Genomic DNA, 12,928 nt, shown 5'->3' on the forward strand with positions numbered 1-12,928 from the left:
GCCTTCTGGTGACTGGCCTGGCCTGGCCTGAGGGCACTTGAACCCTATTTGCCAGAAGTGAATTGGCTAGATTAAATGTTCCCTACCCAGGCTCCATCTTTTAGCTAAGATTTCTATCTTAATTTCCAATCAGATAAATGTTTTTGTATGAATTGTATGCGCCAAGCAACTGTGGTTGATGCTTAATGTATCATGCTTAATGTATCATGCTTAATGACATCACTTGGACCCACCCTGTGACATCATTTGGACCCTCCCCATGATGTCACTCAGGGCCGCCCCCAAAATCTCAGGGTTTGGGATGGTTCTGACCTGGCAACCCTAGTTGTAACACATGTCCAAATACTTGCTTCTTGCGTACAGGAAAAGATTAATTCTCTCCAACACAATTCTCATAAAACGTTTCCTCTCATCTTCCAAATTTTTAAAATATATCCTACTTACAGCTTCTTTCCTAGAGCTTGCAGAGGTCAGAAACAGGTGGGCTTAGATTTGCAAATAGCTCACTGAGTGTCTGAGTGTAGCTTGTTTTATTGGCACCTGGACTGCCTTCAAGTCGATCCCGACTTATGGCTACCCTATGAACAGGGTTTTCATGGTAAGCGGTATTCAGAGTGGGTTTACCATTGCCTCCCTCTGAGGCTAGTCCTCCCCAGATGGCTAGGGCCTGCTCAGCTTGCCACAGCTGCACAAACCAGCCCCTTCCTTGTCCACAAGAGCTGCAAGGTCTGGTGCAGATTTTCTTCTGTGGTTCTGAAAGCATAATATCAGTATTTTTCTCTATAAAGCACCTGTAATAACATTTGGGAAGGAGGGTGTGAAAAAGCAGTGGGTTTGGGATAGCTGCTAAATACTACAAAAATAATAGCCAAAAAGTGGCTTTTTTGTGCAATCTGTATATAAGCGAAACAAATTCCAAGTTTTTTCTCAAGGTACAATAAAATGCTATGATTCTGTGAGATAATTAGATCAATTTTCCTCTCATCTTTTTTGGGGGAATATAAGCTGCCCTCTCTCCTATTTCTGGAACTAATTTGTAGTAAATTGCTCACTACTTTTTCTTTATTACTTTAACAAACTCTACATACAGATTTACTTTTTCTTCCTCACTTCTCAGAGTGGTATTAAACAGCACCAGCAAATATTTGGTACAGCACAAAAGCTTGTGTTGCCTGAAAGCTCTCCTTTTGTGCCCTTTTAGAAAACAGAATGTGTCAGTCCAGACAAATTGTTTGTTGCAGCTGGAAAAGCACTCTAATTATTAAAAAGTAAATAGCGCAATTCATATTTAAAATGTGTTTTGGACTATTCTTTCTGTACTATCAGCAGACTCTGCAGTAATTCCTAGCAGCATTAACTCTGATAACGGGAGTTAAGATTTAATGTCTTGACATTCTACAGAAATAGATAATCCTGGTTTACATGAGGCAGCCAGGTGTAAGAATTGGGAGAAGAGATAATGGCTGGAAATATAGTGATTGCTAGATTCATATTTTCCCCCAGTTTGCCATGGACAGTTGAAACACAAAGCAGTCTATCATTTGTCTTCATTGAATGAATTAGAAATGTTTAAACAATACAGAGCATAATGTAATGTTTTGTTTATAATTCTCTTTTCTCATTCTGCATCTTTTCGATAAGAATTGCAAAATTTCTGTTCCTGTTAGATTTGTTGCATATTAGCATACAGAGTTAAATATTTCTGGTTAGAACTGTTGATGCATCAAGTTTCATTTTTGTGCCCACAAACAGTGGCTTCTGTTATGGTTTTGTTGGTTTTTCGTTTTGTTTGTTCAACAGACATTGATGAATGTTCAGATGGTTTTGTCCAGTGCGACAGCCGTGCCACCTGTATTAACCTACCTGGATGGTACCACTGTGAGTGCAGGGATGGCTACCATGATAATGGCATGTTTTCACCAAGTGGAGAGTCGTGTGAAGGTCAGTAAAGGAGTTGCATAATTCATGTGCTTTTGAAAAGCATTTGTTTTTGAGTAATGCTCACTGTGTCTAACATTGGGTAGCACTCTAAGCCAAACTTTGGTTTAGCTCAACATGGCGTGGCAGCAACAAGGATCAGAGAAGAGCAAAATTGGCTGCAAGTTCCTCTCTGTCAGCTGACACTCTTGCACGGTCTTGCTAAGCCAAGGTTTGGCTTAGTGTGTTATTGTAACCAGGCCTTGACTGAATTTATTGTGCTGGAGCCCTGTTCAAATGTAAGCTGCCAGGTACTTTCTGGTCGAGGGAGCTTATATTCTATAATAACTTTAAAAGACAAAGGGAGATCTAAAAAAAATTAATCTGCAATTAAGCAATTAGTACAGATACATTGGTTTATTTCTCCAGAAACCCAAAGAACTTCTATGACTGAGAATTTTTCAGCACTATATCTCTTGTTTTATACACCTGTATGCTTTATACACACAGAGTCCTATCACACCCAGAAGGGGCAGCCTGTTCCACAACCCGAGAAAAGTCAATTCCACATGCAGAGGACAATATTTTTGCATATAGATCATCCTTGATCTGCTTCTCCCCCACCCCTCAAAGACACAGGATGTTCCCAGCACTCAATGGGACATATGCAGTGTGTGATATTCAACATGCCACTGCACACAATGGCTTGGATGCAAAGCTACATTAATGTAAGGAAGTTCATGGAAGGAAAGTTTCCCACACCATTTATACCTGCACCCCGTGAAAGCTTCTTTGGAGGGCTGAGGAATCCCTCCTAAACTATGTTGGATGGGGTGCAGGGGAAATTGCCCCAATATGGGCTTGGATCCTAAGATAAATAAGTTTATGAAATGAGAGTTTCCTGCCCCTTCTCCCCACAACAGCCATCTGTATCTATACCTCATTGTTCTGGAAGCCCCCCCCCAACCTTTCAGAGAGGGTTTTCAGGGTACTACAGGAGAAAAGAAGGGAAGAGAAACCTGCCTTCCATGGACTTCCTGAAGTTAACTTATCTTAGTTTTTTTAAAGTACATTCTTGACCCTACCTGAGGCACCGAAAGGGGTATGTTAACTCTAATAGCTCTACTGATGTCAGTACAGCTAGCTAAAGTTGTTTTAACGGGGCAAAACACATTTCCTGCAATATGATGTATTGACCTAAGAAATGAAAATATAGTTTTATCTAGTGCTGAACCAAAAAATGTTACCCTGGTTTTACAAGTTATTAAGAGGCCGTGAAATTGGGGCAGCATTTCAGCAATTTCTTCAGGTGCAGGAGACAGGAGAAATTCTAAAAATGGAGCAGGTGGTAGTGGAAGCAAGATTATTAGTAGTTTTGTTTTTTTTGTTTTGTCCTCTTCTTTTAAAACATTTAATTTCTCTACTAGTGCTGGAGCTACAAGCGGCACCCAATGAGCTGCAATATTCCATCACAATGCTTCATTGGGGATGATGTGACATTATGATGAAGTCTCGTTCAAAAAGTGCTGCTGGGGGAAAAAAGATGGTGGCTGCCACCGATCTGCTCAGACTCTGCTATCTCCAGATAGCTATGTGGGTTGCAATGTTCAAATAAGAGTTTGAATGCATAAAATCCAATGTGAATAGGCTCAGATCATGCACTAAGAATCCCAGATAAAATCTGGGAATTAGCGAAGTAAAATGTGCAATGGATTTTATGCATGTAGGCCCCATTCAAATGTAACACCTCCCATGGATGTCTTGCTGTGGGATGGTTCGATTATCTACATGTATATATGAAAAAAATGAAAATGTATATATGAAAATATATGAAAAAATGGCGGCTTAGGCAGAGGAGCTTGTGTTTGAAGCTCCTGCCGTTTGTCTTTTTAACATCTTTTTAACAGCTTTTAACTGGAACTAGAACTAGAAAGGTTAGTTCTGAGTTACCGCCTACCACCTACCACATACCTGTGCTGTTGTCGTCGCTGTGGTTTGTTTCCTCTTGTCTCCTCTTCTGTCGTTTTGTTTTGCGGCTTGGGCTCGTCGTCTCGGCCTTCGTGCTGCCCTGGCCGTGCTGCCGCCGCCGTTGTGTGTGTGTGTGAGTTGTTGCGGACCGTTTGGGCCCTGCTGCCGGCGGTGTGTGTCGTTCTGTTGCTTGCCCACCTGCCCGTTTGCGTTGCCGCCCGGGCGCCGTGCCATCATCGCTGTCGTTGCTGGCCCGCTTGCGTGCGGGCGTTGTTGTCGCTGCCGGGAGGCGCACCGCCGCTGGGGACTCCTTTGCCGCGGCCCGCACCGCCATTGCCGCCGTCCGCCCGCTTGCAGGCGGGCGCTGTTGCTGCTGCTGGGGGCGTGTCGCTGTTGGGGACTCTGTCGTCGTGGCCCGCGCCGCCGTCGCTGCTGGCCCACTTGCATGCGGGCGTTGTCGTTGCTGCTGGGGGGCATGTCGCTGCTGGAGACTCCATTGCTGTGGTCCGTGCTGCCGCCATTGCTGCTGCCTGCCCGCTTACGCGCGGGGCGTTGTCATCTTCGCCGAGGTGCCACGTTGCTGCCGGTGGACTTCGCTGTTACGGACTGTGTTGCCGCCATCGCCACCACTGGTTGCGGGCGTCTTCATCATCGCTGAGGGCCGTGCCGTTGCCCAGGACACTATCACTGCGGCGTACATCTTTGCCACCTCGCCGCTTTCTTGCTCGCATGTGGCGCTTCTGTTGCTGCTTGGGGCTGTGTTGCTGTCCTGGTGTCATTGCTGCGGCTTGCCTTCGGATGGGACTTGAGACTGCCATCGCTGCTTGACGAGGATTAACTCATTTTAACGTTTTGTTTGGGTGTGTGTGGGGGCTAATGTGGGGTGAATGATTGGTATGTTTGCTTGTCTGTGTGGTTTTGTGTATTTTTAACATGTGCCTGGGAGATAAGATTCCATCCTTCGTGGGGGGGCTCTCGGGGGCCCCAATTAACGTAGTGACGGGTAATGGGAGGTATGGCGTTAGGAGGAGAACAGGCCAGGTAAGGGGAACTCGTCCCAGACAAATTGTGTCTGTGCCTTGTTCCGGTTCTCCTCATATCCACAGGATTGTTGGTTGTCCTATCAGCCAGCTCTCGGATCTCCAAGTGCTGCTTTTGAATGCCAGGTTGGTACATAATAAAACCTCACTTGTCCATAATTTAATTCTGGAGGAGGGTGCCGACCTGGCATGTATAACCGAGACCTGGGTGGCTGATCAGGGAGGAGTTGCTCTTTCCCAGCTTTGCCCACCCGGGTATTTGGTTCAGCACTGTGGTAGATCTGAGGGCCGGGGAGGGGGGGTCGCTGTGGTCTATAGGAGTTCTTTTCCTCTCACCAAGCACCCTGTCCAGACGGCGACTGGTTTGGAATGTCTCCACCTTGTGTTGGGCCAGGGAGACAGACTAGGAATACTGTTGGTGTACCGTCCACCTTGCTGCCCAACAGCTTCCTTAACTGAGCTGACAGAGATAGTCTCGGAGGTCCTTTTGAGGTCCCCTAGACTTTTGGTACTGGGGGATTTCAACGTACATGCCGAGGCTGTCTTATCTGGCGCAGCTCAGGACTTCATTGCCTCCATGACAACAATGGGGCTGTCTCAATTTTCTACTGGCCCAACACATGTGTCGGGACATACTCTCGATTTGATCTTCGCCACTGGACGTGGAGATGGTGATCTGATGGTGGGGTGTTTTTCATCTACCCCATTGTCATGGACAGATCACCGCTTGCTGAGATTTAGACTTACAGCGGCTCTTTCCCTCTGCAAAGGTGGAGGATCTATTAAGTTGATCCGCTCCCGGAGCCGGATGGATCCCATAGGTTTTCAGAGGGCTCTGGGAGATTTTCCGGCTGATAGGACTGGTGCTCCTGTCAAGGCCCTGGTCGCACTGTGGAATACAGAAATGACCCGGGCTATTGACACGATCGCTCCCGCGCGCCCCCTTCGCTGTAGAGCTCATACAGCTCCGTGGTATACCCCGGAGCTGAGAGCGATGAAACATGAGAGGAGGAGGCTGGAGTGCAGATGGAGGAAAACTCCCAGTGGATACAATCATGCCTTGGTAAGTGCCACCAATAAGTTGTATACAAAAGCGGTAAGGACAGCAAAGAAGCTCTATTTTGCTGCCTCTATTAGATCATCTTTAAGCCGCCCAGCGGAGCTTTTTAAAGTCGTGCGAGGGCTCTTACACTCTGGCCCCCACGATACTATGGAAACATCTGAGACCCGCTGTAATGAAATTGCTGGACACTTTCAAGATAAGATTGCATGTATCCGCAGGGACCTTGACTCTGATGTTGTGACAGATGAATCCATTGAAGTGTCCGGAGCACGGCCTTGTCTTTCTTCATTGGATGAGTTTCAGTTGGTGCAGCTCGAGGAAGTGGACAAGGTGCTTGGAATGGTTCGGGCGACCACGTCTGTTCTGGATCCTTGCCCATCTTGGCTAGTGAAAGCTGGCAGGGCTGGAACCACCGGTTGGGCCAAGGAGGTGGTTAATGCCTCCTTGAGGGAGGGAGTGGTCCCTGGTAGCCTCAAGGAGGCAGTAGTGAGACCTCTTTTAAAGAAACCCTCCTTGGACCCAGATAATTTAAACAACTATAGACCGGTGGCGAATGTCCCTTTTTTGGGCAAGGTTTTGGAGCGGGTGGTTGCCAGCCAACTCCAGGCGCTCTTGGATGAAACCGACTATCTAGATCCGTTTCAATCCGGTTTCAGGCCCGGTTTTGGCACCGAAACAGCCTTGGTCGCCCTGTATGATGACCTGTGTCGGGAGAGGGACAGGGGGAGTGTGACTCTGTTGATTCTCCTTGATCTCTCAGCGGCGTTTGATACCATCGACCATGGTATCCTTCTGAGGAGACTCGCGGAGTTGGGTGTCGGGGGCACTGCTTGGCAGTGGTTCCGCTCCTACTTCGCGGATCGTCACCAGAAGGTAGTGCTTGGGGAACATCACTCGACACCATGGACTCTCCATTGCGGAGTCCCTCAGGGGTCGGTTTTGTCCCCCATGCTTTTCAACATCTACATGCAGCCGCTGGGTGCAGTCATCAGGAGTTTTGGAGTGCGCTGCCATCAGTATGCTGATGACACGCAGCTCTATTTCTCCTTTTCATCTTCTTCAGGTGAGTCTGTTGATGTGCTGAACCGTTGTCTGACCGCGATAATGGACTGGATGAGAGCTAATAAACTGAGACTCAATCCAGACAAGACCGAGACATTGTTGGTGAATGCCTTCCCTGCTCAGACGGTGGATGTTAACCCTGTTCTGGATGGGGTTACACTCCCCCTGAAGGAACAGGTACGTAGTTTGGGGGTTCTTCTCGACTCTTCCCTGTCTCTCGAGGCCCAAGTGGCCTCGGTGGCACGGAATGCGTTTTACCATCTTCGTCTGGTAGCCCAACTGCGCCCCTATCTGGACAGGGACGACCTCGCCTCCGTTGTTCACGCTCTGGTAACTTCAAGATTGGATTACTGTAATGCGCTCTACGTAGGGCTGCCCTTGAAGACAATTCGGAAGCTTCAGCTGGTGCAGAACGCAGCTGCCAGACTACTGACGAGGACCAGTCGGTCTTCACATATAACACCTGTCTTGGCGCGTCTGCACTGGCTTCCTATTTGCTTCCGGGCGAGATTCAAGGTGCTGGTTCTTACCTATAAAGCCTTACACAGCGTGGGACCTCAATACCTTGTGGAACGCCTCTCTCGATACGAACCTACCCGTTCACTTCGTTCAGAATCTAAGGCCCTCCTCCGGGTACCAACCCATCGGGAAGCCCGGAGGGTGGTTACTAGATCTAGGGCCTTTTCTGTGGTGGCCCCTGAGTTGCGGAACAGCCTCCCCGAAGAGGTACACCTGGCGCCTACACTTCTATCTTTTCGGCACCAGGTAAAGACCTTTTTATGCTCCCAGGCATTTTAATTTTCTTAACCATTTTAATCTTTTAATCCGTATTTTTTAATTTTTGTCGTATTGTGTTTTTGTAGTGTTTTTTTGTTGTTTGTTTGTATATGTTTTTATGATTTTTATTATGATATATTGTATTTTATCTTGTTTGTTCACCGCCCTGAGAGCTATTCTGCTAAGGGCGGTATATAAATTGAAATAATAAATAAATAAATAAATAAATAAATATGGGATGGATCTGAAGAACTGTACCTCCAAAAGACAAGTAAGGCATTAAAGGATGATCTCTATATAACCATAATACTAACAACTTCAGATTACTCAGTCTGAGACCATAAAAGAAAGAAGTAGATTTCAGATGTAACCCCAGTCATGTAATCACTCTGAAATTTTTCTGATTTCTGTGTAAAACCATATAGTTTTGTGTATTTCCTCTTTTGTTTTACATGCTAAACATACATTTTAAGGAAATATCTTATTGCACAATGAAACTACTGCCACCTGTGGGGTAGTAATATGCTGCCTTTAGAGTTTGTGGAAATACAGGAATACCCCGCTATACGGACCTTCACTTAACCTACACTCGCTTTTACAGACATACTCTATACTCCACCATGCCCCCGTTTACGTACACTTGCTTCACCCTTACGGACACTTAACGGTGCGTGGGGGTGGAAATAGACGAGATCGCACCACAGCAAATCAACTGGGAGGTGTGATCGCGCTCAGCTAAGAGGCGCGGCAGTGCAGCAGCAGAGGCTTTAGCGCAGGGCTTTAAGGCTCCGCATGAAGGAGAGGTAAAAAAAAGTTTTAAAAGGTAGTTCTTCACTTTAAGGACATTTTCGGTTTATGTACTCGCTCTGGTCCCATTGAGTACGTTAATGAGAGGTATTCCTCTACTGCATTTAGAAAAAAGTTATTTGAGCAGCTGTATTGCAAACTTAAAGTGCTAAGGCAAATGACATTACATGGAACAGCAGGTTAGTGGGCATGCAAAAATTTTAAGCTGCAGCTCTTCTAAAACAAAACATTCAGTCATATTTATTTATAAACTTTGGGTTCAAATATATTTGAAGGAAGACAATGTAGCACATTCAGTTATGGTCTATTTAAACCAAATTGTGGGGGGAATATTTTCATTTTTTATTAACCTAAATTTGAAAAATCTCAACTTTTTGGTATCATTGACTGTGTATATAATCATACAGAAGAATAATTATTTTTTGAAGGTCTATCAGTGGAATTTTTTCTTCTCTGAGATTCCTCTCCCTTCAGAAAAAAGCATCTGTATGTATCAGACATTGCCTTCTGAAGGGATAAGAAGGGCTATCACACATATCCAGATTTAAGACTTTTGATTGTTTGCATAACAAGATAGAGATGTGGCAAAACAAAATTCATGACAGCAACCAGCTTTAGTATCAAGTAAAGATTGGAATGTTAGGATTGGGTTACAAAATACTTCCCCCCCATTATTTATTTTTTAAAAGAAAAATAAAATAAAGAAAAGACAGAGAAACAAATATATGGACATGTATATTATATATTCACTAACAGGCAAAAAACCTTGCGATTTAAGAATGTACCTATAGCCAACAGATATTTCAATCAAACTTTAAAAAGCAGGGAAATTGGGCAGCTATAGTGAATGCACCAGGGGAGGAGACCTGACCTCCTTTCTGAGATATTGTACTGCCTGACAAATTTGTAAAATTGCAAACACAATTTGGGTTGGGGATGGGGAAGGGAGGAAGAGCAGAGGGGAGGAGAGGGAGGAGATCAGGGAGGAGGGGGAAGGGAGGAGGGGGCAGGTTTGATCATTTGCATGCTTATTGAGTTCAATGGGATTTACTCCTGCGCAATCATCGTCATCATCATCATCATTTGTTTTATATCCTGCCCTTCCTCCCGGCAGGAGCCCAGGGCGGCAAACAAATGCACTAAAAACATTAAAACATCATAAAAACAAATTTTAAAACACATTAAAACAAAACATTTCAAAAATGTTACTTAAAAAAAGCTATCAAAACATCTTCTAAGATTAAAAACATTTTTAAAAGAAAGTTTAAGAACATATTAAGCAATTCTAACACAGATGCAGACTGGGATAGGTCTCAATTTAAAAGGCTTATTGAAAGAGGAAAGTCTTCAATAGGTGCCGAAAAGATAACAGAGATGGTGCCTGTCTAATATTTAAGGGGAGGAAATTCCACAGGGTAGGTGCTACCACATGGTTTAATCATGGTTAGGATAGGTAAAACTGACCATGGGGGAGAAGGCCACTCTTGTGGCTGTATAATACACTTATGGTCCATTGTAACAAAGAAAAATAAAGGCTTAACATGGCAGTACATCATGAAACACAGCACAACTGAAACAAAGCACCGTGCAAGGTGGAAGCTGCAATGTATTTATATCATGTGCCTTTTAAAAACAACATGGGAGTGATCATAGTGACATCCCAGCTGTGCCTAGGATTAATGATGATTCCAAGCCGTGACTCCCATTCTCCCCCTTCCTTCTGCTGTATGCAGTGCAACAATAATTGACACACCGTTTGGTCCCTGCATTCTCAGTATTTTATGGTGTTTGGCACTCCTGTTACAGCTGTAAACAAAATGTCAACAGCATAATTCACTCTTTATGGTGGTTTGCTACAAGTCCAAAATCAAAGCGTAAAGCAAGTTTTTGCAGGGATAGATGATTTGTGGTGTAACACTTTGCAGATAATGACTGAAAGTTTGATGCCGCTAAATAATGCAGATGAGTTCTTCATTTGTGCAGGCTTCATGTCTATTTCATTTCATTTTTGGTTGGTGCTGATTTTCATAATATATATTTCAAGAATGCCTTGGGCAAAAGGTTGCCCTGTCTGCCTTCACAATACTCAGCTCCTCAAAAGGAGTATTTTGCAGCAGCTTGCAAAATATTTAAGTTAAACATTTAAAATGTAACACAATACTAATACATTTTAAAACATAACATTTAGAAAATGTAGCACAGCCTCCATAACTGCAATCCAGAGACTTTCCTGAAAGCTAGTTTATGGAAATTTGTCAAGGTGTCCCAGCACCTCTTTGAGTGAAGAATCCAAGGATGAATAAAGCCAGAGAAAGCATCCTAGATCTAACTGATTTGGGGTGGTATCCAATGTTAGCCATACTCAGAGTAAACCCATTAAAATTAATGGACATGAGTAACTTAGATTAATTCATTTCAATGGGTTTACTCTCAGTATGGCTAATGTTGGATATAGCCCCCTGTCTGAAACTCTGTTAATTAGCGGATTCTACGTAGAACTTCCCCTGAAGATCAAATCACAACCATTGTGAGAGAATATGTATGGGTACATTAATTCACAAATACACTGTTGTCCAACTACTAGTTTAGCTCAATAGGATTCAATGTATTTATTACCAGTTATAGTTCACATGTGCTATATTGCTGCTTTTGTTTTTTACATTAGAAATTTGCCTTATGTGTTTTTGCTTAATATGTTTAATTGGGAGATTTGGGTTTGCTGCTTTTAAACAACAAAAACAAAAGCTTATTAAATAAAGGTTGATACATGGGTTAATTGGAAAACATATTTCTCCTTTTACTGCTCTGTCACCTTGCAAATGCCATTTTTAGCAAGCTGTAATTCAAAAAGATGGTGCTATAGTAGAGAGTCTGAGTAAGAGTTTATTTTTTATTTTTAAAATTTATTTATTGCATTTTTATCCCACCTATTTTCTCCAAGGAGCTCAAAGCATGTACATGGGTCTCCCCCTTCTCATTTAATCCTCACAACAATCCTGTGAGGTAGGTTAGGCTGAGAGGCAGTGACTGGCCCAAGGTCACCCAGTGAGTTTCACGACTGAGTTTGGGTTTGGACCCTGCTCTCCCAGGTCCTAGTCCAACACTCTAACCACTACACAAACCTTGTCCTTAGGCTTCTAGTAATAACAGACACTGATACTTACGAATGGAACTTAACTGTTTGTTTTAATTTACATTTTTGAATTGAGGCTGAATTCTCTAACAACAGGCAGCCACCTTATCAGTAAAACAAAAAAATAACCAGGGCAGCCTTTCCCATCCTTTGGGTCCTCAGATGTTGTTGGACTACAACTTTTATCAACCCCAGCCAGCATGTCCAATAATCAAGATTGATGGGAATTTTAGTCCAGCTACATCTGGGGACCCAAAGGTTGTGAAAGGATGAACTAGGGGTTCCTCTTCCTATGCTAACTGTGGAAAGTAGATGGCCCCTCCTACAATTATTAACTCTTAATTGTCCCAGTACTATTGCATGCATTTTACCACACATGGCAGCAGGTTATTGTGAATTTTTGTTAACTTCTGTTATATTTTATTTATTACTCGAATCAATGTTCAGAAATTTTGGAATGAAAATCTATAGTCTTTCATTAACAGGTTGAAGAAATGCTAATATTTTTTTAAAAGCAAAATCAGGTTTCTTTACATTTCTACAGCATTTTAAAAGAAAAGCAGTTTGAAATTTTAAATATGGGTATATTATTATTATTATTTATTTTATTTATTACATTTATACCCCGCCTTTCTTTTTTCATGAAACCCAAGGCAGCTTACATATGTGGTTCCCAGGCAGTCTCCCATCCAGGCACTAACCAGACCTAACCAGCAGGGAGCTGGCCTTATGTGCCTTCAGACCATAGCCTGGGATCATACATTGCTGAAAAGCATATCTATACTTTATTCTGCAGTTTCTAGAAAGAACCCTTTTTTATAGTTTTGGCTCAATTGCTGAGAATGGTTCACGTTGTGTTCCCTTTATTACATATTAGAAAGAAGGATCTTAGATATTTCTGCAACTTGAATGATAACTATATTCAAGGTGGGACCTTACATTTGTGATCCCTTCCTAATCAATTAATTAATCTCAAAGTCACATTTTACTTCTGATTCCAAACTTTTTAAAACTTCTGGCACACATAATTATCAGAAGCTCTCCTTAGGCTCAGCAAAGGATTTTGCTGGAGGGGGGGATATATTGCTTTCCCTGTTGTGTATAGCTACTTCTCATAATTATAGGATAATTTCTTCTGTATAAACCCAGCACAATTTTGTG

At 43.4% G+C, this 12,928-nt stretch overlaps 1 protein-coding gene across 2 annotated transcripts in view; it reads left to right on the forward strand.

Annotated features, from left to right (window-relative positions):
* The window catches only part of NELL2 (neural EGFL like 2), a 228,732-nt gene that overhangs the window by 195,468 nt on the left and 20,336 nt on the right, over positions 1–12,928 (forward strand). For both annotated transcript variants that reach the window (XM_061637833.1, XM_061637835.1), the window contains one exon: positions 1,801–1,941. In XM_061637833.1, the coding sequence (XP_061493817.1) occupies positions 1,801–1,941 (141 nt within the window). The remainder of the gene's footprint in view (positions 1–1,800; positions 1,942–12,928) is intronic.

The sequence above is a fragment of the Rhineura floridana genome, chromosome 8 (assembly GCF_030035675.1).
Source record: "Rhineura floridana isolate rRhiFlo1 chromosome 8, rRhiFlo1.hap2, whole genome shotgun sequence".
Taxonomy (NCBI): domain Eukaryota; kingdom Metazoa; phylum Chordata; class Lepidosauria; order Squamata; family Rhineuridae; genus Rhineura; species Rhineura floridana.